Source organism: Ascaphus truei, chromosome 4, assembly GCF_040206685.1.
Source record: "Ascaphus truei isolate aAscTru1 chromosome 4, aAscTru1.hap1, whole genome shotgun sequence".
Classification (NCBI taxonomy): Eukaryota; Metazoa; Chordata; class Amphibia; order Anura; family Ascaphidae; genus Ascaphus; species Ascaphus truei.
Genome location: NC_134486.1, coordinates 238,113,701 through 238,141,304, shown reverse-complemented (window position 1 = coordinate 238,141,304; position 27,604 = coordinate 238,113,701). Strand labels below are relative to the sequence as shown.

Here is a 27,604-nt window from a genome sequence, read left to right as displayed (position 1 = left end):
CTGGTTAAGGGGTTCAGGAAACTAGTCATTCACGCCTGGCTTTTATTTCTAGATCGACATTTACACACTGTGACAGAAACCAGGGGATGGTAATAAATTCCGTATATAGGGCTCCCAGGATACTAGACAGTTTCTATCCTGTTTGGCCTGGGAGTGCAGCCTTATAATACATACACTCCATCCCACAGTTTGGCAAGCGCTGGAACTGAGGGATGAGAGATCCAGACCAGAGTTTGTCTGCTGCCTGATTTCTGTCACCTGTCATGCTAATTAGGAATCAGGTATGAAAGACCGATTTCCTGTTTGCTCTGGTCTCCCCCACAAGAGCCAGGAGGCTGGAAGGCTGCTGAACTACAGAGGGGAGAAGCCTCTTCCCCAAACAGGTTCAATCTTTCTGTTCATTTGTGTAAGACTGCAAAAGTACCGTGTTTTGTTGTTGGAAGTGGAAAAGCCACTTCCAACCCTGAGTCAGGGATATCTAAGTTAAGTTATCGCTCAGGTGAGCAGCTTTTGTTTTGATCTGTTTTCTGTTGTATGCACTGTGGCAGTCTCAGTGCCTGGGACTGAATAAACCAGGCATAGCCTGTTTAAAGGAACAGTACGTGACGCCTCATCATTTAACCTACCCTAAAAGACCGTGTTCTAAACAGTCCCGGACAAACGACGGAGCCCCGGAGTAAGCCGTTTGTCACATATGGTGGAGAATGCGGGCAGAGCACTAGGGGGTCTGCGGGTTGAAGAACTTTGAAAAAAAAAAAAAAAAAAAGTTTTTTTTCATCCTCTGCAAACAAGATGGAAGACGTGGTGGGTGCGCTGGTACGCAATGTCGCTGCCCAGAAAGACGCGAATGAAATCCAGCAACAGCTGTTAATAGCCCAGCAAGAAATTAATGCAAACCAGCAGCAGACGAATGCAGCCCAGCAACAGCTGCTAATAGCCCAGCAAGAGATTAATGCAAACCAGCAACAGGCGAATGCAAACCAGCAACAGGCGAATGCAAACCAGCAACAGACGAATGAAGCCCTGCAAAACGCGAATGCAAACCAGCAAGAGACAAACCGCTTGCTGAGAGAGGAGCAACAGCGGTTCGCTCAGGGCTTACAGCAGGAACTCGAGATCCTGAGAGGGACTATCAGTAACCTTCCACTGGAAGCGGCAGCCCCAGTTCCGAAAATGACCAGGGCAAGCCACTACCTTCAGAAGATGGGACCCTCGGATGATGTGGAAGCCTATCTTCTCACGTTTGAACGCACGGCGCAGAGAGAGGGATGGCCAGAAGCTGAGTGGGCTGGTCTAATCGCACCCTTCCTAAGCGGCGAACCCCAGAAGGCTTACTTTGATCTAGAGCCAGCCGAAGCTAACGTCTATGCAAAATTGAAGTTCGAGATCCTCGCCCGCCTCGGCGTAACCACGGCTGTTCGCGCCCAAAGGTTTCACGCATGGTCCTTCACGATGGATAAAGCCACCCGAAGCCAGATGTATGACCTCATCCACCTCGCCCGGAAGTGGCTACAACCCGAGATCAACTCAGCCAGCCACATCGTGGAACGGTTGGTCATGGACCAGTTCTTGAGGAAACTTCCCTCTGCCTTACGCCGTTGGGTCAGTCGGAGTGACCCCCACAATGCGGATGAGCTTGTGGCCCTCGTAGAAAGGTACAATGCAGCAGAAGAGCACCCGCAACCCACAGTTGTGGAGCAACCCCACTACCCGAGGTTCCAGGACTCTTCCAGAGACGGTAAAAGGGTACCGGGGTTAAGGGGCGCTGAAGAGCGGCGACCACCTTCACGCAGCACCAGCAACAGTGGTTCGCACACTAAGGGCAATAGCCAATATGGGGAGCCGGGAAAAGGCTCTAAGTGGGACACAGACTATGTACCTAAATGTGTAAATTGTCATGAGAGGGGCCACACAGCAAAAATCTGCCCACTAAATGATGAGCCCATGCAATGCAACAGCGTGGAACATTATTCGCTGTTGTCCCAATGTATGGGCCCTAGCCCAGAGGACCCCTTGAATAACCATCTGTGGGCATTTGTAAAGGTTAATGGTAAGAGGGTTTGGGCACTTCTTGACTCTGGGAGCATGGTCACACTAGTGTCCGAATACCTCTTGCCCATTAAGAAGAAACAGGGAAACAGTTCGCAAAGAGTGGCAATTTGTTGTATACATGGGGATAATCATGAATATTCCACTGTTGATGGTTTTTTTGAAACAGAGTTTGGTTCTTTAGATTTCAAGGTGGGTATTGTACCCAAACTGGCACATGATGTGTTAATAGGGACCGACTTTCCCCATTTTCTAAAAATGTGGTCCCCCGCTCAGAATAGCGCCCAGAGTTCAATAGCGGACCATAACGAAGTATTAGAAGAAACAAATCCTTTCCCTTTTTCAGAAATGGAGGTTGACGAGGGCCCAAATAAGAAGGGGGAAAAGGAGGAGTGCTGTAAAATTCCCTTCCCCATCACTACTTTGGTAGGGAATACCCCAAATCAAGATGTTGAGCAGACACTTACCACCCCAGAACCGGATAAGACCCTCGCTGACCTAGAGGTCAGTCCTGGGAGTTTTAAGAAGGCCCAGTGGGAGGACCCCACATTAGCGGTAGCAAGGGGAAATATACGGGACCAGAATAGTACTCCTGGCCAACCAGATAGGTCACTTGCTTACCCCTACTTCGAGGTAGAGAACGACCTAGTATATCGGGTTGATAAAAGGAAATCAGTTACAACTAAACAATTGTTGGTACCACGGACATTCCGTAATGTAGTATTACACCTCGCACATAGTCATCCATTGGGGGGACACCTAGGGGTGGAAAAGACAAAAGAAAAGGTTCTCCGAAGCTTCTATTGGCCTGGGGTTCTGGCAGAAATTACGAATTATTGTTCCTCATGCCCAGAATGTCAGATCACCGCCCCGTTCAAGGCGTACCGCAGCCCATTGGTACCCCTTCCCATAATAGAGGTACCATTTGACCGGATTGCTATGGATCTAGTAGGACCCCTAATAAAGTCTGCTAGGGGACATCAGCATATATTGGTAATATTAGATTATGCCACCCGATATCCGGAGGCAGTTCCCCTACGTAGCACCTCTGCTAAAAACATAGCAAAAGAGTTAGTAGTTCTGTTTTCCCGGGTCGGGATTCCTAAAGAGATTCTATCTGACCAGGGAACACCATTTATGTCCCAAGTAACAAAAGAGCTATGTAAACTCCTAAAAATCAAGCATCTCAGAACCTCAGTCTATCATCCACAAACAGATGGTTTAGTGGAAAGGTTCAATAAAACCTTAAAGAGCATGTTACGGCGGGCGGTTGATAAAGATGGGAAAAACTGGGATTGTTTGTTACCGTACCTGTTATTTGCCATTAGGGAAGTTCCCCAATCATCCACAGGCTTCTCCCCGTTTGAACTATTGTATGGCCGACACCCAAGGGGCTTACTGGATATAGCCAAAGAGACTTGGGAACACGAGGTTACCCCTTACAGAAGTGTAATAGAGCATGTTGCCCAGATGCAGGACCGCATTGCTGCAGTCCTACCCATAGTGAGGGAACACATGGAGAAAGCTCAAGAAGCACAGAGGAATACGTATAATAAGGGTGCTAGGGTCAGAATTTTTTTTCCAGGTGATAGGGTACTAGTTCTGGTTCCCACCGTGGAGAGTAAATTCCTTGCTAAATGGCATGGGCCATATGAGGTCTTGGAAAGAGTGGGAGAAGTAAATTATAAGGTAAGACAGCCAGGTAGGAGGAAACCTGAGCAAATTTACCATATAAACCTACTCAAGCCCTGGAAAGATAGAGAAGTCTTGTTAACCCTAGTACCCCCAGGTCTGTCAGAGAATCAAGAAACTGACCCAGAGGTTAGCATAGCTGAAACCCTGTCTGTTCATCAGAAACGAGAGGTTCAGAATTTAGTGAGAAGAAACAAAGAAATCTTCTCTATACGGCCAGGTAGAACTAGCGTAATTGAACATGACCTAGTCTCTGAACCGGGGGTTCGAGTTAACCTTAAACCGTACCGAATCCCAGAGGCCAAAAGAAAGGCTATAAGTTTAGAGGTTAAAAAAATGCTAAAACTAGGTGTAATTGAGGAATCCCAAAGTGGGTGGAACAGCCCTATAGTCTTAGTCCCAAAGCCAGATGGTACAACAAGGTTTTGTAATGACTACCGGAAACTAAACGCGGTGTCAAAATTTGATACTTATCCTATGCCCAGGGTAGATGAACTTGTAGAGAGACTGGGCAAAGCCCGATATCTCACAACCCTAGACCTAACAAAAGGGTACTGGCAGGTTCCCCTCACAGAAAGGGCAAAAGAAAAGACAGCCTTCTCAACCCCAGACGGCCTCTTTCAGTATAAGGTGTTGCCTTTTGGCTTACATGGAGCTCCCGCCACATTCCAAAGAATGATGGATAAAATTTTAAAACCACATGCTCGGTATGCTGCCGCCTACCTGGATGATGTGGTAATCCATAGTGAAGATTGGCAATCCCACCTTCCAAAGGTCCAAGCTGTGCTTGACGCAGTCCGGTCTGCTGGACTAACTGCTAACCCCGCTAAATGCACTATTGGTCTGGAGGAGGCCAAGTATCTGGGATATTCTATTGGCAGAGGTTTACTCAAACCCCAAACACTCAAAGTGGAGGCGATACAAAATTGGCCAAGGCCAGTTACAAAAAAACAAGTAAGGACCTTTTTGGGGTTAATTGGGTACTATAGAAGGTTTATTCCCAATTTTGCAACTAAGGCAACCCCACTAACTGACCTCACAAAAGCAAGAGGACCGCTAATGGTAAAGTGGTCCCCCGAAACCGAACAGGCCTTTAGAAGCCTGAAAGAAGCTCTCTGTGCCCAACCAGTGTTGGTCACACCTGACTTCTCCAAAGAGTTCGTAGTCCAAACCGACGCATCTGAGGTAGGGCTGGGGGCGGTACTCTCCCAGGAGTCTCAAGGTGAGGAGCACCCCATCCTTTATTTAAGTAGGAAACTAAATCCCCAGGAGAAAAATTACTCCATAGTAGAGAAAGAGTGTCTCGCAATAAAGTGGGCTGTAGAGACGCTCAAATACTACCTGTTGGGGAGAAAATTCCGGTTGGTCACAGATCATGCACCCCTTACCTGGATGTGTCAAAACAGGGAAAAGAATGCTAGAGTGACCAGGTGGTTCCTAAGCCTACAACCCTTTAAATTTTCTGTGGAACACAGGTCAGGGCACAAACATGGCAATGCTGACGGGTTGTCAAGGATGCACTCCCTAATATCCATGGTCGCTCATCCCTCGAGGTCTGAGCTGGGGGGGAGGATATGTGACAGAAACCAGGGGATGGTAATAAATTCCATATATAGGGCTCCCAGGATACTAGACAGTTTCTATCCTGTTTGGCCTGGGAGTGCAGCCTTATAATACATACACTCCATCCCACAGTTTGGCAAGCGCTGGAACTGAGGGATGAGAGATCCAGACCAGAGTTTGTCTGCTGCCTGATTTCTGTCACCTGTCATGCTAATTAGGAATCAGGTATGAAAGACCGATTTCCTGTTTGCTCTGGTCTCCCCCACAAGAGCCAGGAGGCTGGAAGGCTGCTGAACTACAGAGGGGAGAAGCCTCTTCCCCAAACAGGTTCAATCTTTCTGTTCATTTGTGTAAGACTGCAAAAGTACCGTGTTTTGTTGTTGGAAGTGGAAAAGCCACTTCCAACCCTGAGTCAGGGATATCTAAGTTAAGTTATCGCTCAGGTGAGCAGCTTTTGTTTTGATCTGTTTTCTGTTGTATGCACTGTGGCAGTCTCAGTGCCTGGGACTGAATAAACCAGGCATAGCCTGTTTAAAGGAACAGTACGTGACGCCTCATCATTTAACCTACCCTAAAAGACCGTGTTCTAAACAGTCCCGGACAAACGACGGAGCCCCGGAGTAAGCCGTTTGTCACAACACACACACACACACACACACACACTCACTCACACGTAACAAGGACTAATTTGTAGTATAATGTAATACAATAAAGACATTTATGTCAAAAACGAATGTTGTTCTGGCTAGGAATTTATTAAATGTATTTTATTTATATATTTTATTTAAAAGCGGGGTTGGGGGCGGGACTAGGGTTGGGGGCGGGACTAGGGGCGGGACTAGGTGGCGAGTAGATTTTTTGGTTGGGCGAGTAGATTTTTGGGTGATTTGTCGAACACTGTATATATATATATATATAAAAAAGAAAAGAAAAAAGCTCCCGATCTTCGTGTGATAACGTTTAAAAATGTAATAAAACATGTAAAAAGAAGATTCAAAACTCACAAGAGTAGGATAAAAAACAACATTGTATGAGTTATACCCATGTGTAGGAGTAGCCTCGAGCTCGAGGTATCCCCAGCGGAAGAGCGGAGACGCGGCGGCACCTCGAGGCTACTCCTACACATGAGTATAACTCATACAATGCTGTTTTTTATCCTACTCGTGAGTTTTGAATCTTCTTTTTACATGTTTTATTACATTTTTAAACGTTATCACATGAAGATCGGGAGCTTTTTTCTTTTCTTTTTTTTCTTAGGTTCGTTTAGTTTGTTGCACCCAAGAAGAAAGCTGCCAGCATCTTCGTTATATTGACATTCAACATAGGTCACTTATTTTTCTTTTAGATTCACTCACATAGCATATATATACATTTGGACAATAGCATACACATATTTGTATATCTTTTTCACTTGTGATTTTTATATTTTCATTTTTTCATTTTGATAAATATATTTTTATATATATGTTTTATTGTATTGCCAAAGCCAGCATTGTATTTACACCATTGACCATTGTATGGGCACTTGATTTCTGTTCACTAATACCTTATCAACTAGGTTAGTGGCATTTATATTGATTTACCTTACAATTTTATTTCTAACTCAGTATTTATGGTTATATCCTTGCATCTAGGCGCTATCTTTTTTCCTTTTCCAATATATATATATATATATATATATATATATATATATATATATATATATATATATATATATATATATATATATATATTTAATGTCTGAGCATTAAGCACATCTAGCGATTTTAGAAAATGTAGCCAATTAAGCTGACTGCCATTTTTTTTCGTTCCGCGGCTCAAAAAGGCCAACTTTTGTTCGACCTCCTGCGAAAGTTAGGCACAATTCTACTACTAAGCTTGGAGAGCTGCAACTTGTAGAAAGAAAGTTGAGCGCAGTCTTGTAGAAAGTTCTTACAACCAGTTTATTGCATCTATTTTTTTTTAACTCATACTTGTTTCTTGTTCCACTCTTTTCCCTGAATTCCCAAGCCCCGCCAGTCGGGACAGCAGCAAGTCATTCTCAGCTTTAAGTTCCTTAATAAGTCGCTCAGTTGGGCTGGCGTTAATAACCGCTTTGTTTTTAATCTTCTTTGCTCTTAAATATATAAAAAAAAATAACATTAGAGCACAGCATTAACACACACAAATGAGAAGCTGGCAGAGAAATAATCCCTGTCCCGCACAGATATGGTGAAAATAATTCAGGTACCATGTGTAACGGGCTGTAAAGTTCTTAGTATTTTTTTTTAATACTTTAATATTCAGTCTATGCGTCAAGGCAAAAGTGATGCAATCCTGAGGCGAAAAAGGACAAAGAAAAATTAGTTATTGAAATTAACAGGATTTTTCTTGTCGTTGATACATCTGGTGCAATTGTTTTGCCTTATTACATAAACCACGGTGAGTGTACATACAGTACTGCTGTAATGGGGCAACACTTCACAGGTACAGTATGTGCAGTAAATCCCCACTACACACAGCTTAACATCTACTTGACAGTGGCATACAAATAATGACTACATTAATTAGTACTGCATATTCCTTTTTCCAGAAAGGGCTCGAGTTAAATTGCTGAACACAACATTTTCATTTGTTAAAGACCCGCGGATGTTGGTTTCATTTGTAGAAATATGTACTTTAGCTGCAGTGTAACCTTGCCATTACCTCTCAGCATATCTGAGTGTAGACAAAGTCTCCTCATAGCAGAGATCTGCAGGGCTTATAGCAGCTATCTGGAAAAAAAACCAAGACATTCATTTGAAGAAATTAACTCACAAGGAAATATAAAATAACCGTGTGACAAATGCACGTGTATTTTATCTTGGTGGGTTAAACATATTACATGGGTATGTGAAAAGCAAGGGCAGAGGATGGGAGCGAAGTTACAGATGTGCAATGGCACAAAGGGTTACTACAGTAAGTACTTTTCTATTCACAAAGATAAATTTGTGGTTCTTTTTTTAAACCCTTCAAAGCTTATTTGTAATCCCTCCTGCTCTCAGAGAATAAATAACACCTAAACCATTTGAAAATGGGGTGTTCGGAAGTGTGCTCCCCCTGATTTCACATCATTAGGCGCTCCTGAAATTCACCATGGTACTACACATTTCCCCTCAGCATAGAGTATACCAAATGCCTTTATTCAGAACTCTTTATGGCAACATTTCAAGTTGAAGGCATTAAGACAGCTCTGTTATAATAGCTGCTCATCACTGTACCATAATAGTCCTGCTATTGCCTCCCAGGGCAGACTGAAGTAGCTTTGTTAGAACGGAGTCTCGGTATGGAATATGTAAGACTTTCTTCCCCATGGCTGCCTCAGCCAATGCACTAAGAGAAGAGGAGACAAGCAGTAGATTAGTAGGACACCGTTTAGAGGTTAATACAGTATAGGAAGAAAATGACAAAAGACCATGACTGTTACAATACTGTGCTCCATCCCATGACTCATGGCAGAAGGTCATTGCATATATAACCAATAAGGTGAAAAAAGAAGAGGCGCTCCCTCTATAACCAACGTATTTGATGTGCTTAAAAGTGACACAAAATAATAAGCGACAATACAGTGATAATGGAGAGCATAAACAGTAATAACAGTGATTTAAATGTAAGGTTGTAACTCCCTGCTCTGACCCTATGGTGGGACTGTCTCCAGTGGTCCAAAATGATGCAAGTTTTCTTCAAAATCCAGGGGGAGCATAGGAGAAGTTCAACCAAAATATAAAAGTAAAAAACTATTCTAAGTGCAGAGGTAATTAATTTGTGAGTTAATTAGGGAGACTTGGCTCCTATGTGTTGCCTACTCACAGTGTATATACAATGTGTATATACAATATAAATAAATGTCCAAAATGAGTAGATTGCTCTATGATCGGGTATATTTTCCCCAGATATGCAGCATGAAGACAGAGGCAATGAAAAGGAGACTCATCACTAGTACTTTAAACCAAAAGGGCATATCCAAAGCTTTGGCAAAGCTTTGGCAATCTGTTCTCAAGAGTGGGGGTCGAGTGCTTGGTACCTCAGTGTGTAAGAAAGAGAGGAACCATTGAGCAGATCAACCTGATAAAGACATTATGTATATAAAAGTATAAGAATCGCACTTACAATCTGTGCAATGTTTAAAAGGATGTAACACATATAGTGTATGACGACATGATCTTTCTCACCGCCACCGTCCCCGTCCCCTCGGGTGTCGCTGGTGGTCCTGGAATGTGTCAAGGCCGGAGCACCCAAATGTGATGCTTGCGAGGACCACCAGCGACACCCGAGGGGACAGTTCTATTAGCCTCGATAACCCACTTATCAAGGCTTTTTCGGGCAAAATGCCTACTGCTATTCAGTAAGCCTCGATAAGTGAGCGATAAAGGCATGAATCGCCAATTTGTGCAGCCGTCCTAAACACCTCGCCGGGTGAGCGGCGATAAGCCACTTATCAGCAGGTTCAGAAACTCGTGCAATTCTAGTAGCCTTGATTAGTTTATCTAGAATGGCGGTTTCTCCCAAAATCCTGACACCAGGGAAAGTTGGCGTGAGGCTGGGGAGAAGCTGCTGAGAAGGCGGCAAGAGAGGACTTAGAAAAAAAAATTTTTTTTTCCTGCATCGGATTGATGCCGGGAGTCTCCGAAGCTGATACCCATTAATTTCAGCACCAGAGACCCCCCGGCAGGAATCCCATGCAATAAAAATGCATTTACAGGCAAATTCATTACCTTAGCGGCTAACCACTAAGGCAATGAAGGGGTTAACTACCAATGCCATGTTTATTGTGTATAGTGGGAGTGGGTGAAGGTGGTATTTGGCCCTTGATGGGTGTTTAGGCCTTGCAGGGGGGTTGCAGGTTGAGTGAACCCCTTCATTCCCTTAGCGGTTAATACCGCTAAGGTAATGAAGGGGTTAACCCCTCCCGCTACCACCCGGTAGGCCTAAACATCCATCCTTGGGGCTACGCCTCTGGAGGAAATCTCATACTCTCGCAGACTTCCTTAACTACAAATTGATGCTATCCTGTTTCAACGCTGCCCTCTCGCAAGCTAAACAAGCCTACTTTTCTTCACTAATCAACATGCACAAGTCTAACCCACGCCGACTGTTCTCTGTCTTTGATACTCTACTCAAACCACCCTCAGCTGCCTCTCCTTCCTCCATCTCCGCTCAGGACTTTGCTGACTATTTTAAGGAAAAAGTGGAATCCATACGTCAGAACATCCCATTTGTAGCCTCCTCCCATTCTACACCTCTTCCTAACTCTCCTCCTGCCTTCCTTGACTCTTTTTCCGCTGTCTCAGAGGAGGATGTGTCGCTGTTGATCGCCTCTTCTCCCTCTACCACTTGCTCTCTTGACCCCATTCCCTCCCATCTCCTAAAACCTCTTGTCCTACTATAATCCCTACGTTCACACACCTTTTTAACTCCTCCCTCTGCTCTGGAACCTTTCCATCCTCCTTCAAACATGCAACAGTTATACCATTACTCAAAAACAGCAAGCTTGACCCTACCTGTCTTTCTAACTATCGACCTGTCTCCCTTCTGCCTTTTGCCTCTAAACTCCTTGAATGTCTTGTATTCTCTCGCTTGCTCCATTTTCTCAACACATTCTCTCCTAGACCCTCTACAATCTGGCTTCCGCACTGCTCACGCCACGGAAACAGCCCTCACTAAAATAACTGACGACCTCCATGCTGCCAAAGACAGAGGTCATTACACTCTGCTCATATTACTCGACCTCTCTGCAGCATTTGACACCGTGGACCACCCTCTTCTCTATTTATTGAAATGTATGCCATCTTTATTTATTTTACTACAGGGTTGGTACTGTATGCCAGCGGGGACTTGCGGGGACCATCCTAGGACCCCTGGACACCCACAGGAACCTTAATGAAATTAAATGAGTAACCTCGCTCAAAACTCTTATACCAGTGAGTGATGTAGGTCGCGTGCTGCCAGGGATAAGACCATAGACAGAAAGGGATACGTGTGTGAAGAACACACGACAAAAGATCCCCACTAGGGCGCACCGCAGGCCTGAGTTGAATTAAATCCTGGTCCTATGGTGCGCTAGACATACAACATGAATAAATTTATTTAAATCCTAATAAAATGTTAAAAAAACGAGAAGCTCTTAGTTTCTCCAGAATAACATGAAATCAAATAAGGCAGAGAGAGTGTCTGTGACTCTTCTTATATTCCCCTCTTGCTAGTTGTATTGCCTCTTGAGTAATGTCCTGGGTGAGGTATTAATATACCTTTATAAACACCTTATGTTAATAAGAGGCGATACATCAATGAGAATAGCTAAGTTTGTATATAAATACACCTGCTATATCCCTCTGCTATAACACGAGAGTTCAGAGTGGATATGTGTGGTACCTAGCATGGGGTGGGAACTGAGATAGTTTTGAATACGCTGATAATACTGTTGTGATAAGGTATGGACCACTTGAGATACTGTAGACTGAGCATATTCAGCGTAGTACATAACATAAATAATTTTTTATTCCTCTTAGCCTGTATTGATATAAATATACTAACCCACGAGTTACCCTTGGAGTCTGGTTTTAAGGAATTTGTATAACTGTCTTCTGAGGTCCCCCACTTGGCTCCTTATAATAGCACATTGAGACTATGGAAACCTTGACCCCTCCTCTAGTGTCATCTTCAGCAATACTGGTTGGTTATAAAGCTGTTGTCTTATGATCTCTTGAGGCAACACATAATTTCCTTAAATGCTTGATTACTTTGATTACTGGTGACAAGGAGAACACATATAGAACTAAAACGTAACCCCTCCGTTGCCATACTGCATATGACATTTAGCCTCTTCATGACTATATCATGACACCCGCATGCAGACATACATGGGGCACAGGAAGGTGAAACTTCCCATGTTCACGCTCCCTACCTTCTAGTGATCTTTATCAATGAAATGGTGATAGCTGAATGTCTGATACTGGTGTTGCCTTTTAGTTAATCCGGACACTAACAAGGCTCTGGCTGGTGTGCATGTGCTTCACTGGATTTATAAGCATTCAAAGGTGGTAGTCTTCTTACATTAACATTATTTTAAACTTAAGCTACACTTTTTTAAACCAGGTACTGCCACAATCAAATAAAAAAGTATGATTAGCACCCATTACCAACCATCCCACATCTAAAACATGCTTTTTGCTAACATACGGATATACACACATTTCTTAGACTGTGCCAGGGACAATGTGCCAACATGGAGGTGCCATTTAGTTCTGGAGTGTGTGAGGCAGGACAGGAACCGCTCATAAAGTAACACTACAGCAGCTACTACTCTGCTTAAAGCTTCTACCCTACCACACTCCCCAACAATCCCCCACCCCTCCCCTCAATAAAAAATATATATACACAAGTACCAATGCCTCATTACGGCATGTCTACTACAAAAAGGCCATATTACAGCCTTATTCATTTAAAATGTATTTCATTCATTGATGTCAGTGAGCAGATTAGTGAATGAGACAATTACTAGTGCCATACTGTTGTACTGAGGTGGAGCCCCTGGTATTACAGTGGTGCTCTTTCACAATACCTAATGACATTTCCCAGTGTGGTCAAACTGAGATTGACACAAGTGCCTTCCCGCAGACGATCTCCCTCAGAGCCAGAGGATTTCTGCCTTTCACTCCCTGCCAGGTCCACCAAGTTAATACTGGACTGCTTGGTTATATCTTCCTCCAGGAAAATCTGCAGAAAGCGTAAGTGTTATTTAAAGCATCAGTTCCCCAATGACAGATATATATATAAAAACAAATATATAACATACAAGCGATCAATGTTAATGTCACTCATACATTCTTGTTCTACTTCACTTTCTGTAGATTTCAATTTAAAAAGTCAATGTAAAGGAAAGAAAATATAAAAACCCTGCTCTACTTTCCAATTGATCTTGCAATTTATTAGAGAGTTTTTCATTCTTGAACTTACAGGTAAATCTTTTAACAAAAGAAGTCATTCATTTGCAACTTTGATTAAAAACAATATTTTAGCCAGCTAACCACAGCAAGGTAAACTCCTTTAAGCAGGTACCTACACTAAATGCATAATATATTCTATGGTCTTGTTGACATCTCCACTATTACAAGAGAAGGTATCAAGCTGGGGACTGAACATAGGGGGAACATGTGAGATATATGAAAGTGCCTAAAGGGTTAAATGAATGCACGTTTCTTAATGAAAAGTAATAATATATACATGTTTCTTGTTTATGTATATCTCACCACATTCTCCTGTAAAGAGGGAACTACTGTACATTGTAGAAGTGTGTTTTATACCTATTTTCTAATTGGCAAGGAGTTCAGGTCCTCAAAGGAGGGGACAAACACCTACAAAAAAACTATTTAGCAAAACAGAATTAGGTGAGTTTGTACCTACCCATATAACAAAATATATCAATACTAAACTGTATCTCTTTAAATATCTTAGGCCTCGCCCAGGGTGAAGGGAAGAGCGGAGCGAGCGGGCTGGCGCTCATGAGCAGTGACGTCACCTGCATGTAAGCAGGAGACCAATCTTGTCCTGCTACAGGAAATTTGCGAGCGCGGGGGACGGGGGTGGGGGGTCAGTGGGACGGGGGGGGGGAGCATCTATTGCAGTAACATATATATATATATATATATCGATATATATATATATCCATATATAGAGGGGAGGGAAGGGGAGAGAGAGGGGATATATCCATATATCTATATCTATATATCCAGTGGTTGACAAATCACCAAAAAATCTACTCGCCACACAAAAAAATCTACTCGCCACACAAAAAAATCTACTCGCCACCTAATACCAAACGTGTGCTGCTTGGGCCAATATTTATCGCCCGGGGGTTAAATCCACTCGCCCGGGGTGAGCAAATGTATAGGTTTGTCGAACACTGTATATATCTATATATCTATATAGAATAGTTACCAGTCCGTGAACTAATAAAGGAGACAGCATACAGCAAGGTATATATATATATATATATATAGATATATATATATATATATATATCTATATATATATATATATATATATATAGATATATATATATATATATATATAAATAGATATATATCTATATATATCTATATATATATATCTATATATATATATATATATATATATATCTATATATATATATATATATATATATATATATATATATATAAAGCAACTGTAAATATTACTGTATGTTCATTTGCATGTCTTAGACAGGTTTGCAACCCTGTCTTTCACCATTATCGCCCAGCATACAGCGCTTCGACTGCAGCAAGGGATTCTGGGAAATGACATGCAAATGAGCACTCAGTGCCACCTTTTGTCTCAAGCTCGTATTACACAAGCAAATCCTCAAGCCAATGCATGCTGTTTTAAACACAGCTTTTAGACAGAGACTGGGATAAGATGCAAAGCCAGTAAACCCACTCACAGACATGTTTCAACCTTGATGGGTATCATCAGTGTGAGGTTGTTGTACTGGTTAAGCAGGTTTGAGACTAGACTAGGTATTCACCACAATTATTAAGGTTATGGTGGGTAAAAAAGTGACAAAAACCCTCCACAGTAAAGCATAAAGTAACTGTAAATTTTACTGTATGTTCATTTGCATGTCTTAGACAGGTCTGCAACCCTATCTTTCCCCATTATCGCCCAGCATACAGTGCTTCCACTGCAACAAGGGATTCCGGGAAATGACATGCAAATGAGCACACAGTGTCACCTTTTGTCTCAAGCTCGTATTACACAAGCAAATCCTCAAGCCAATGCATGCTGTTTTAAACACAGCTTTTAGACAGAGGCTGGGATGAGATGCAAAGCCAGTAAACCCACTCACAGACATGTTTCAACCTTGATGGGTATCATCAGTGTGAGGTTGGTTGTACTGGTTAAGCTCGCAGCCTCCCTGGTCAATTAGGCGAGGGATGCCCATGACCAGGGGGCAAGCCCCCCTCCCCCCTCACCTAGCTAGGACTTCTGGGCTGCCATCGCGACCCCTGGGGGAGAGACGTGGGGGCAGGCCAAGGGAAGCCTTAAGAGGCAGCCGGGAGCCGAATCTTCCATTCTGCTCCCGGCCTGTAGCGAATCCTTGCTGACCGATCCTTGCTCCTGGACGCAGGTATAACCCCCCTTCTGGCCCGGCTTGCCCCTGGCCACTCCTGTGGCCCACCTGGTTCGGGGAGGCCGCGCCCCCCGGTCACTGGCTGTGCCGCCCAATTGGGCTGGCCCGCTTTATGACCAGGGAGGCGCGAGTATCCTCCCCTACCCCTTTACCCAATTACCCGGTAATGACCGAATGACGAGAAGGACAACGTTAGGAGGTATAAAGGCCACGGCTTTGTTTATTTACAATGACAACATGGAGATAGCTACTGTCCCGGTCCGCGCCGAAAATGCTCGGTGCTGGTAACGCAATGGAGGGGTGTAAGGAATCCGCTCCTCGGTTTACTGTTTGCCTTACCTTGCAGATGGGCAGTCCCGGAACACTTCCCCTGATATTTACTGCAGCCTGGATTCACTCACCAAAGCAATACTGCCACACGCCCCTTCTGCCATTGGTTCTCTGACCTTTAAGTGTTGCCTTCCCACAATGCTCCCTGCCGAGCATAGTCCTTCCTGGATGTCTCTGTGTTCTGCCATAAGCCTTGTCTTGTCTGTCTCCTTGGTTCCTGAGACCGGCTGCTAGTGTCACGCAGCGGTCTGTTCCTGTGCTGAAGCGGAGTACTCTCCTTGTTGTCTTCAGCTCCCTGGTTCCTGTGACCGGCTGCTAGTCTCATGCAGCGGTCAGTTCCTGTTTCCTGTGCTGAAGCTGAGTACTCTCCCTGTTACTTCAGCTCCTTGTTTTCTGTGACCGGCTGTTATATTCATGCAGCGGTCTGTTCCTGGTTTCCTGCACTGAAGCGGAGGTTTCCCTGTGTATCTTCAGCTTCCTGGTTCCTGGGGCCTACTCTTTCCCTAATCTAGAGAGGCCGTGTCCTGGTTCCTGCGCTGAAACGGAGGATTCCCCAGCCCGCTCAGGACTCTTGCGCTGAAGCACTGGTTTACCAGTGCAGCTAGTCGGTGTGCTACTCTGGTCTGTCTACCACCTCCTGAGACCAGTACCATGGGCCATGGTCGCCGCACGCGCAGAGGCCACTCCCGCGCTCCTAAGCTGAAGCGGGGCTCTCCTGACTACCTGTTGCCGAACGCCTGCTTGAACAACGTTTACCCTGATGTCTCCAGTCCCTGACCCTGGCGTGTCCACCAACGATGCTGTCTTCTCCTATCCTGATCCTGCTACGTACGACTATGAACTGCGCAATCCGGATCAGCCTGCGCGGTCTAAGGTCGGTGCTTTTACAACCCCACCTCAGCCACGCGGTCCGACCCAGGTTTGTGGCGAGCACAGTCGTGACAAGGGGCACCCGGATGTATGATATATATCCCCTCTCTCTCTGCCCCTGCTTTCTCCCTGCCCCCCTCTCTCTCCCCTGCTCTCCCACCCCCCTGCGCTCTCTCCCTCCCGCCCCCCACCTGCGCTCTCTCCCGCCCCCCCAAGCGCTCTCTCTCTCCCGCCCCCCTGCGCTCTCTCTCCCGCTCCCCCCAGCGCTCTCTCTCCCGCCCCCTGCACTCTCTCTCGCGTCCCCCCTGCGCTCTCTCTCTCCCGCCCCCCCTGCACTCTCTCTCTCTCCTGCCCCCCCTGCGCTCTCTCTCTCTCCCACTCCCCCCTGCTCTCTCTCTCTCCCGCCCCCCCTGCTTTCTCTCTCTCCCGCCCCCCCTGCGCTCTCTCTCTCCCGTCCCCCCTGCGCTCTCTCCCCCCGTGCTCTCTCCCTTCCCCACCCTCCCCGACCCTCCCCTTTCTCTCCCCCCCAACCCTCCCCTCTCTCTCCCCTGTCCCTCCCTTCTCTCTCCCCCATCCCTCCCCTCTCTCTCCCCCTCCCCTCCCCTGTCTCTCCCCCCCGACCCTCCCCTGTCTCTCCCCCCCGACTCTTCCCTCTCTCTCCCCCCCGACCCTCCCCTCCTCTCTCCCCCCTTTCCTCTCTCCCGCCTTCCCTCCTCTCTCCCCCTTCTCTCCTTTCCCCTCTCTCTCCTTTCCCCTCTCTCTCCTTTCCCCTCTCTCTCCTTTCCCCTCTCTCTCCTTTCCCCTCTCTCTCCTTTCCCCTCTCTCTCCTTTCCCCTCTCTTTTCCAGCCTAAGGGCTGTTATATACAGCATGCGGCCGTGCGTGCCTATGCGAACGCGCGTGCACGTGCTGCATGCTTTTCATAAATATAGTGAGAGGGGCAGTATACTGGGAAGGTACAGTGTTTGTGTGTGTTTGTGTGTGTTTGTATGTGTACAGTATGTATGTGTATGTGTATGTATATGTGTGTGTATGCATGTGTAATTTATTATTTATTTAAAAAAAAAAACCAATTGGTAAAAATAAAATATTTATTAAGATTGTGCAGACTCACAAAATACACACACACACACACACACACACACACACACACACACACACACACACACACACACACACACACACACACACACACACACACACACACACACAGCGCGAAAAGATTATTTTCCCCGTTTTCCCCGCTCCCTGTCGGCTCTCCGTGCCGTGCTCGGCCCTCGTATAGAAGGGCTGACTCAAGTCAGCCAACTAAAATTCCGCGCGCGCGCACGGCGTAGCGCGCCCGGCACTATAGAACGTGCCTTAGGAGTGCGGCTAGGGAAAGAAGATTAGTTATACCTGTACATATATGGAAAAACAAATACAAAAACCCTGCACTAATACCCAAATTACATTTTACGGTTGCAGCTCATCCCCCAGTTCCAAGATCGTGAACCTGCAAGAGAAAGACAAGAAGCTGCAGATGCAAAATATGCTGCAGAATGTGCAGCAGAAAGAGAAAAACAAGCTTCGGAACGTGAGGAAGAAAGAGAAAGACAAGCTTCATATGCTGCAGAACGCAAGGATGCGAGCTACGCTGCCGACCTACGGCACCAGCTGGAATAAGCTACAGAGGGCATCACCAGAACCAAGCAGCAGAGATTCCAGCCCTTCTAAACCCCTGTATGGAGCATTTCCCAAGCCTGGCAAAAGATGGGGACATGGACACTTTCCTGCATGGTTTTGAAAAAACCCGCAGGCAGTATCAATTGCCACGTGATCAGTGGGCAGTGTTTCTTACACCCAAATTGAATGAAAGAGCCATGAATGTCTTCACTGATGTTCCTGAACACCTTGACCCAGATTATGAGAAAAAGCTGAATTTGTATACACGCACTCATGTGCGTGTACTGGTGCACTCAGCGTGGGTCCACTGATTCCCTATGTTTCTACCTGACTGATGAGAAATATATTCCCATATCAATCCCCATCCTAGGGCCTCATGCAGAGAGCAGCGGAAAGGTGAATAGCGGCATTTTTTGGAGAGAAATGCCTGTAGAACTGCAGGTACTGGCGAGTTTTAAAAAAAGCGCCATGTTTTTTTTTTTTTTTGTGATTCTCGCCGAGTTACCGGCGAGAGCTACCGGCGAGAACCTAAATTTCCCCTGTTCTAAAAATATCCATATTCAGAAAGGCGCGATCGCCATCTAGTGGCTGATCGCGCCAATAACATGGAGAGAAATTCTCTATTTACCTCCGCCAAAAAAACTTGGCTGGAAGCTTGAGGTCGGCGGCCGGTGGGGGAGAAAAAAAAAAAAACGCGTTTTTTTTTCAACACGTTTCAACAGCGCTCATATCGCTGGTTGAAACTCTCCATATGCAGAAAGGATTCTAAATGCAGTTTTCGGACCTTTCTGCATATGGAGAAAAAAACTCTCCATTAAAGCTTCTTTTTATTCCCCTCTCCAATTCTAAATAGCGCTGCTCTCTGCATGAGGCCCTTAGTCCTATACCTTTTCCCCTTACTCTCCTTGGCCCATACAATTTTCCCCTTACCGCGTCCCCCAGGCACATACCTTTTCCCCCTCCCCCAGGCCCACGTTAGAGGGCATTTGGTCACGGACGTTTCAATGGGGGCCTCTGTATATGGGGGAAAAAAAGGAGGTAGGGCTCTGCTCCATACATTTGTCCTGGGCCCAAATATTTATTTTTGCAACCCTGCCTCTCACCCTCAAGGATGTCTCATTTTTGCACCTTTTACCTCAACATATACTGCAAGTGTCACACAAGATTCCAGGCAGGTAAGTATTCTGTACCTGTTTGAACTGAATAGTGATAACCATGTGGGATCGACTGCTGCTGGCATTCATGCTGGTCGAGGCAGTGGTCCTTATTTTTTTCCCTTGCTCCATCAGCCTCTCAATTTGTGTATAGCTTTCACATGGTACCAGTTTCAGACCATCAACATAGAAGCCTTGATGCTGGTCTTCCCGCAACTTCAGTCCACCAGGCTTCTTGGTTTTAGACAGTAAATCTGTGACCTAAAAAGCAAAAGTAAAGAAGCTGGTACATAAATATAGTTCCTGTTATTGTTCTCGGTAAAAGCCACTCAGAGTACTGTATTAGCTTTTGCCTAATTTGAATACATATTTGAAGCTGTCCATGAATTCTAAAGGTGCCCAGTATGCTTGTGTATAGATCTGGATTCTGGATGACTGCAGCTCTAACAAAAAAGCAGCCAGACTATTGATTGCACCAAACTCTTAACAGTTTCACATATTAAGCCCCAGATCCACAAAGCTTCATCAAGTGACCTACTGTGACGTTAACCTAACTAAAAATCATGTTTAGCCTTTCTGCATATCTTCAAAGACTAATAACGTAATGCTAAGTCATGTTTTCTCCGTCCAAAAACATTGCATTAACTATAATGGGCGTTAGTGATAATTATATGCCAAAGTGGTGCTTATCCTATTAGCGCAAGTCTGTTAAGGCTCTCAATGGGAAAAAGACACTCAGCTCAGTAACAACAATTGTTTTTGCATATAATTAGCTTTTAGAATATGCGTTGTTAAGGGCAAGGAAAAAAATACTGTTTGTTACTGATTTTGGTAACGTGATGTTATGAGCCATGTTTTAACAGAGCTTTGTGGTTCTAGCCTTAAGAGCGAGTCTCAGCAATTTTTAGCATCACATCTCATGAACGCAATCTTAAAAGTCAGAACATTTCTATTACATGCTGATTTGGACCTAGAACCCACATCATACAGATATGGGTCCTTGGGCACAGACAGCATTGCACCTATTTAATCTCCCCGGGTCGAGTGTTAATGTGTGGTTGTACCTACCAAACGACGGGGGTCGTTAAGAGAACATTTCACAATTAATTGTCTTCATTTATTTCATATTAGTCCTCCATCCCTTTATTGAAAATACTTTGCAGCAAATTGGAGAATATCTTTTTTGCAACTTAGTTGCAATGACATACATCACAAATTATTCACAAATATGTATGATAAGATTCTGCTGCTGTATAAAGACACAAAATGTGTTCATAAGACCAGTCACAGTATATCCTGTGTTATTCTATCATATGCCAGATCAGAAAGTATTTCAAAGAACAAAAAAGGGAGGAAGCGCAATGAATTGGGTAATGGTACGAGAACACCTTTAATGTCTAAAATGAACACAATGGTAATATAAGTAAAATAATGTTGAACATAAAAATATTGAATGTGGAAAAAATGCACTGGGTGGTGCCAGATGATGCAGAGTGCTGCTGGTGAATGCCAGAGATAGATCACACGGGATCAATGGAGACTCCTCGTGATAGTCACAGTCCTATGACCAACTGATGGGCACTGATGGAATAATGGAACGGAGAAAGGGTGTATAGGGGTGCCGTTGTGAGCCTCAATGCTCAATGGGCTCACCAAACCTCTGCTCGATTTTACTCCGGCTAGATGAAATCCCCATGAACACTCCTCCGATGTGGGTGCTAGCAGTAGTCTATGCACGGGTTTCCGGGTATGACGTCACTTCCGGACGTGACGCGATGACGTGATGACCCTTCCCGGCAGTGTAGTATGCTGTGTACTCCTCCCCACACCAGCAGTAGAACGGTATAGATGCAAAGTCCTCACAGGGCGCACTTGGCAGTGCGTGATGGAAACCCCTGTGGCACACGGATGCACAGACCCTTTGCTCCTCCTCCTATGCGTTTCACCAAATTAGTTGACTTTGTCAGGGATCCCTGAAACGCATAGGAGGAGGGCCCAAGGGTCTGTGCATCCGTGTGCCACAGGGGTTTCCATCACGCACTGCCAAGTGCGCCCTGTGAGGAGTTTGCATCTATACCATTCTACAATGGTGTGGAGGAGGAGTACACAGCATACTACACTGCCGGGAAGGGTCATCACGTCATCGCGTTATGTCCGGAAGTGACGTCATACCCGGAAACCCGTGCATAAACCACTGCTAGAACCCGCATCGGAGGAATGTTCATGGGGATTTCATCTAGCCGAGTAAAATCGAGCTGAGGTTTGGTGAGCCCATTGAGCATTGAGGCTCACAACGGCACCCCTATACACCCTTTCTCCGTTCCATTATTCCATCAGTGCCCATCAGTTGGTCATAGGACTGTGACTATCACAAGGAGTCTCCATTGCTCCCCTGTGATCTATCTCTGGCATTTACCAGCAGCACTCTGCATCATCTGGCACCACCCAGTGCATTTTTTCCACATTCAATATTTTTATGTTCAACATTATTTTACTTATATTACCATTGTGTTCATTTTAGACATTAAAGGTGTTCTCTTACCATTACCCAATTCATTGCGCTTCCTCCCTTTTTTGTTCTTTGAAGTTCACACCACACCAAGGACTGGGGTTCCTTGTTTTGGAAGCTGCAATTCATTGAGTTTTGGGTTTGAACACACCACACACCATTATTATTATTATATTTTTTTGCTATAGGCATTGGTGCCAGACCCTTACACTTGTGTATGCTCCGGATTGGTTCATGTCACCATTTTTATTCCTATTCGGGCATTTAATTTTTTTTTTATTTTTTTTATCAACACAAGATTAGTTCATCTTTCATTACTGCATATATAGTTATCTCAGATTTGGATTCTTTTTGGCGCACTCACATTCTTTTTCTTTTTTGTTTCACAGAAAGTATTACTACAGCTTTACGCTACTAGTTCCACACCAGACCTAGTGCCAGCAAAAGAGCTTGTGTTCAGGTTCAAAACTACATTGCAGCCCTTCTAGATATTTTTTCTTCTAACTTTGTCTGCAATGGCGCTGCTATTTCATACTGTTCACTTTCCTGTCTCCATTTTTCTGCCTAAGTAGAAATGTAAGAATTAAGTTAGTTAAGGAGGGTCCAGTTGCGTAGAAATGCTCTTTCCATGTTATATTTATATAACTGTACTCTCCAGTGAAGTTGCACTGAAAAAACTGTAAGACAAACATGAAAAGATCAAATGGGATAATGTTGGCCTTAGTAAAGTAAGAAGAAAAGATGAAGGCCTCATTGAACTCAAAAGCAGACATCTACTACATTAAAGAGGTACAGAAAATGGAAGAATCAGGGGAGTACCCAAGTCCAGAAGACCTTCAGCAAAAAAATCAGAGAACTCGCTGAAACAAGTAAGAAGGTGGGCCTCTATATGAATGTCAGCAAGTGTACAGTGATGTTTAACAAATGTGCCAACTCTACAAAGATAGAAATAAATGGAATAGAACTAGAAGAATTTGAAGACTATGTCTACCAAAAGATGGGAACCTTTGAAATGAAATCAAAAGGAGAATGAAGATGGGATGGAGCGCATTTGGAAGAAACAAGACAATCTTGCAAGGGAATCTTCCATTGTGCCTCCAGTGCATCTTGCCTATTCTAACATATGGATGTCAAACTTGGACCCAATAAACAATTCAGAAGCTTCTGACAAATCAAGTACGGAGAGGTGTATGCTGGGTAAAGGAAACAGGAAAAAGAACTAATGCGGGTCAAAGCAAACAAACGTATGTGACATCATCACAAGGGTGAAGAAATTAAAATAGCCGTGGGCTGGACATATCGCAAGAAGTAATAACCATTGTTGGACAGAGATGGTACTCGAATGGATTCCAAGGACTATCAAAAGACCAAGACGACGACCAAAAGTAAGATGGGAGGAGGAAATCATTCTATTAAATGTAGCACTGTTTCCCCCACCCTCTGGGAGATCCACTCTTCTGCTACCTTGTGTGTGGTGCAAGTACCTGCTGGTCCAGGAGAGCTGAGTCTGATCTGCGATGTAATGGAGATCAGGACAGCCTTTTGATGTCATCTGTAGTTCTTTCCTTTGGTGTTCAGCGCCTCCAGCTTCAGGGAGCTCTGGTAGTACCAGAGACTGTCCTCTCTGAAGCACATCTTCCATCCACCATATGCATTGACTCAATCCAGGCTGGTGTATGATTAACAAAAGGGCTTTATTCTTAGCAGTCACTGCATGATGGTATTACAGCGGTTCAAAAGGGTTCCCACCTCTGGATGGTGCTTGACCCTGATAGTATAGGGTCATCTTCCTTGGTCAGATGTTCCCTCAGCCCCAAAGGCTGAGGGTGAGTACGCTCATCCCACCATGGGAGAGACACACATGCTTCCTCTCTCCTCCAGAGCAGGAACAGGACTAACTAGTTTTGGCTCTGTTTCTCATTCAGGAAGCAGAATGGGCGGGCCCATGGAATATACCTATGCCTGACAGGCTTACACAGGCCATGAGTCACTACCGCACTCCTGTCCATCAGGGAAGAGTATAAGGGGGGTCACTAGCCCACAGATTTAACCTGTTACTGCTTGCAGCTAGCAGGGACTTGCATAACAGGGGGAAAGATAGGTAGAAAGAGACATACCCTGTTACATAAATATTTGAATATTCTAAATGTCCGGCTACTTTTAGAGAGAAGACTAACACAGGCTACAAAAATATTGACTTCTGCCATTTTGTTTTCTGCATTCATTAAAGCTGCAGTTCAGTTTTTTTTTTTTTTATTTTTTTTTTTACTTCAAAAGTTTTATGTGTGCAATCTCTAATTACCTAAAGAACTGTATAGCTGCAGGTCAATTCGTTCTCCATGTATTGATAGGTCGAAATTTGGTGATATAATTAGTGAAAGGATCTGTTTATATTCTGCTTGTCTGTCAGTGGAAGCTCATGAATATTCATGAGCAATCCTGCACTTACATGTGCTAGAGGGAGGGCAGGGCTGACAAAGGGGTGTGCCAGGGCTTGTGACAGGACATGAAGGGGCAGTGCCTTAGCAAAATAGAATACAAGAAAATTGGTCTTTCAAAGTTGTTTTTTTAAAAACAGAAAATGCTAAAAGTATTTTTTCTTACTACAGAACTGATTTATTAAAAAAACCCACAGATGCAGGATATTGACTGAACTGCAGCTTTAAACCTTATTTGTGCAACATTTAGACCCTGCCCTGTATCCACTAGGAAAAGCATATTTGCAACAAAGAGCACCTTTGTTGCTGTGGTGAGTAATATCTTGGTTACTAATGAGAAGCTTGCATTTAAAGGCACTGGTTTGCAACCTGATAATGATAACTGCACTTTACGTAATTAATGCTTTTATTAGTAGATCAAATACTGATTTGATAAATGATCAGTGGCTTTTAGGGAAGTTATTATTTCTATATTATGTATATTAAAAATAAAATTCAGAAATACAAGTGTTTCATTGGTAAAATTATCTTTGAATATACTACATTTCAGGTATTATGGTGCATCCATAGTGTAAGCTCCTGTATCCCAATTGATAGATTAAATAAAATGTACCTATTTTCATATGTCAAGTGTTGGAGAATCAGCTTGCAATACATCCGTGACGGATGATAAAGGGGTTTTTTTCATGGTAGGGATTTGGAGGTAGTTAGAATTACTGCACAGGGTAATGACATATAAGGTAACAGAAAGATGGTCGTCTCTGGGCTGTGCAGCACATTTTGCTCCCTTTACCCTCAGCACATTAAGGGGATAATTCACTAAGGTCCGTTGCGCACCTGATCCAGTGTTAACTGGCATTCTAGTCAAAGGCTGTTAACTCTTGATTGCGTGCATTACTTCTCAACAGACTTTCCTGAATTTCCCTCCTTACTTGGGACTGGAAATACATTTTACCTGCTCATTGTAAATCTCCAGCATGCTGAAAGTGACCTGCAATGATAAAAATACAGTCAACTTTTTAGTTGTGCAGAAATTAGTATAAATAAAAATAAGATATTGCATCATCAATTGTATTCTAGATATTTATTTAGTTTTACAAAAAAAAACGTTTTTTTTTTATTCCTAAAACAGTCCAGGGCTGCCGTTTAAGGATTTTATCAATATTTGAGGATTTTTGGGCCACAAAACAGATTCAAACAGCCCCTGTAAGCTCTGAACCAAAATCCACCACATCATAAATTATATATGATGTGGTGGATTTGGGTTCTAAGGTTACAGGGACTGAGCGTGTTTGTTAATTTCAGTTGGTAAAACAACACGGCGATTAGTGACCCCTCCTCCCTATTTCCAAGCTCACTGACCCCACCTTTTAAATTGCAGTTGTTGCTAAGTACTCAGGTCTACTAAGACGGCTCTCCCTCCATTAGAGAGGTTATTGGAACTTTTTGCAGGTGCAGCAGTTTTAGGACCTACAGATGGGCCATACCGTGATGTGGCTGTAGGCTTCAAATACTTTGGCCAAAGAATTTAACTAAATTACCCTTGCTTATGAGAACATAAACAGATAAGTATTTAACAATATAATATATACCTGGTATCTTCTGCTTTTATCTTGGTTATTTTCAATAGCCCGAAAGAGCTCTTCACAAACAACTGGGATGATGCCTCGGTTAGCCCCATATCCAATCATAGAATAGCTCTTCCCTGAGCCTGTCTGCCCATACGCCAATAGGGTAGCATTGTACCCTTGCCAGGCATTATTCAGTACTCCCTGCCCAAGATCATGGAACACTGTTTTCTAGAGAGAGGGAGAAAGAAACATGACATTCAAGTAGAAAAACAATGTGCAAATAAAAAAAACTTTTATTTTTCGTCACCCAGACCATCACCAAACTTCACCTCAAAGGTTCTTCTAGCTGATGAGCTACACTAAGCTAAGTAGGCTCGTCGTCACACGAATAATGGAATTGTGGCTCCTTAGCTGACACTGTTCCAATCGCAGGATTATAAACGCCTCTCCCTGGAAATGATTTGAAGATGCAAACAAGTGATCTAAATACTTGGACAACAGACACTAGAAATATATATAGAACAAGCAGTCTGAGCTGAATTTTCATCAGCCTCACTCTGCAAAATGTAATACCATTGTTTCATCCCCTCTTAAATGTAATGTCCCTCGTAGGACAAAAGTGAACTCATTCCAGTGACATATTTAAGGGGCTACATCGGGGCGATTGATACCGTTTTTTTTTTTTACCCAAATCTGACCCCTATAAACATTTTTTTAGATCACATATTTTATTGTAAATATTGTTTATACATAAATAAAAAGCAGCATTGAGATATATTAAGCTTATATAGTATAATTAAGTATGAAATAATGAAAATCATTTTTTTTAAATTAGACGGGAGGGTTTTGTTTTGCTCTGGCTACACCATTGTGAGATGTCAGTGTGTGTTGATCAGCAAGTTCGTGTATTGCCAGAATCCCCCCTCCGTCCTCACCTTCCCTTAACTCTAATGACTCTCTGATAAGGGTAAAGAAAGCACTTGATTGACAAACACTTCCTCATTCAGTGTCCCCTAAAAAATGGACTTATATAATTTCCCAAAATAAAATAAATGAAGCTGTAGATTTGCCATTAGCATGGTTAGATTTGTTTAGGGATGTGAGTTAGACTGTTACATTATTTTACAAAAGTAATTATGTTTTCTGATCAGGTACGTGGGTTTGCACCTTTAAAAGAAATCAATCTGCTGAATTAGTCTACCCACAACAATGATTAATGGTACAAAGGTTGCCTTTTCTTCCATACAGGTTGAACGATCTCATTACACTATCAGCAAAGACTCCAAAAGCTTTTTTGATTCTAGCCCAGATTCTAGGAAATGCTCAGATAGACCTAAAAAGTACAATCACTTTCAAATTCAAATGGAACCTAATACTGATTAGGACATAATATATTAATCTATGTTTCATTCCAGCAATTACACAGTGTCCTCCCTCTGTGGCTGCAACTTAAATACCTTTGGGCTATACATTTTATCCTTAAGAAGGTCATCTTCCAAGACCTGGATGCAGACTCATGAAGGAAATCACACTATAAATGACGTGCTCCATATTCTGTTTATGTTTGGGTCAAATGTAAAAGTGTTTAGCAAATTGTTAGCCAAAAAAGTTTCTATC

At 43.7% G+C, this 27,604-nt stretch overlaps 1 protein-coding gene across 1 annotated transcript in view; it reads right to left on the bottom strand.

Annotated features, from left to right (window-relative positions):
- LOC142492360 (kinesin-like protein KIF28) overlaps positions 1–26,439 on the bottom strand; it is an 84,504-nt gene extending 58,065 nt beyond the window's left edge. Inside the window, exons 1-8 of the mRNA XM_075595007.1 lie at positions 26,317–26,439; positions 26,009–26,215; positions 25,372–25,407; positions 19,506–19,730; positions 12,884–13,038; positions 8,544–8,655; positions 7,990–8,057; positions 7,278–7,420 (exon numbers count right to left, since the gene is read on the bottom strand). Coding sequence (XP_075451122.1) covers positions 7,278–7,420; positions 7,990–8,057; positions 8,544–8,655; positions 12,884–13,038; positions 19,506–19,730; positions 25,372–25,407; positions 26,009–26,107 — 838 coding nt within the window. The 5' untranslated portion in view covers positions 26,108–26,215; positions 26,317–26,439. The remainder of the gene's footprint in view (positions 1–7,277; positions 7,421–7,989; positions 8,058–8,543; positions 8,656–12,883; positions 13,039–19,505; positions 19,731–25,371; positions 25,408–26,008; positions 26,216–26,316) is intronic.
- Positions 26,440–27,604: the final 1,165 nt, after the last annotated feature.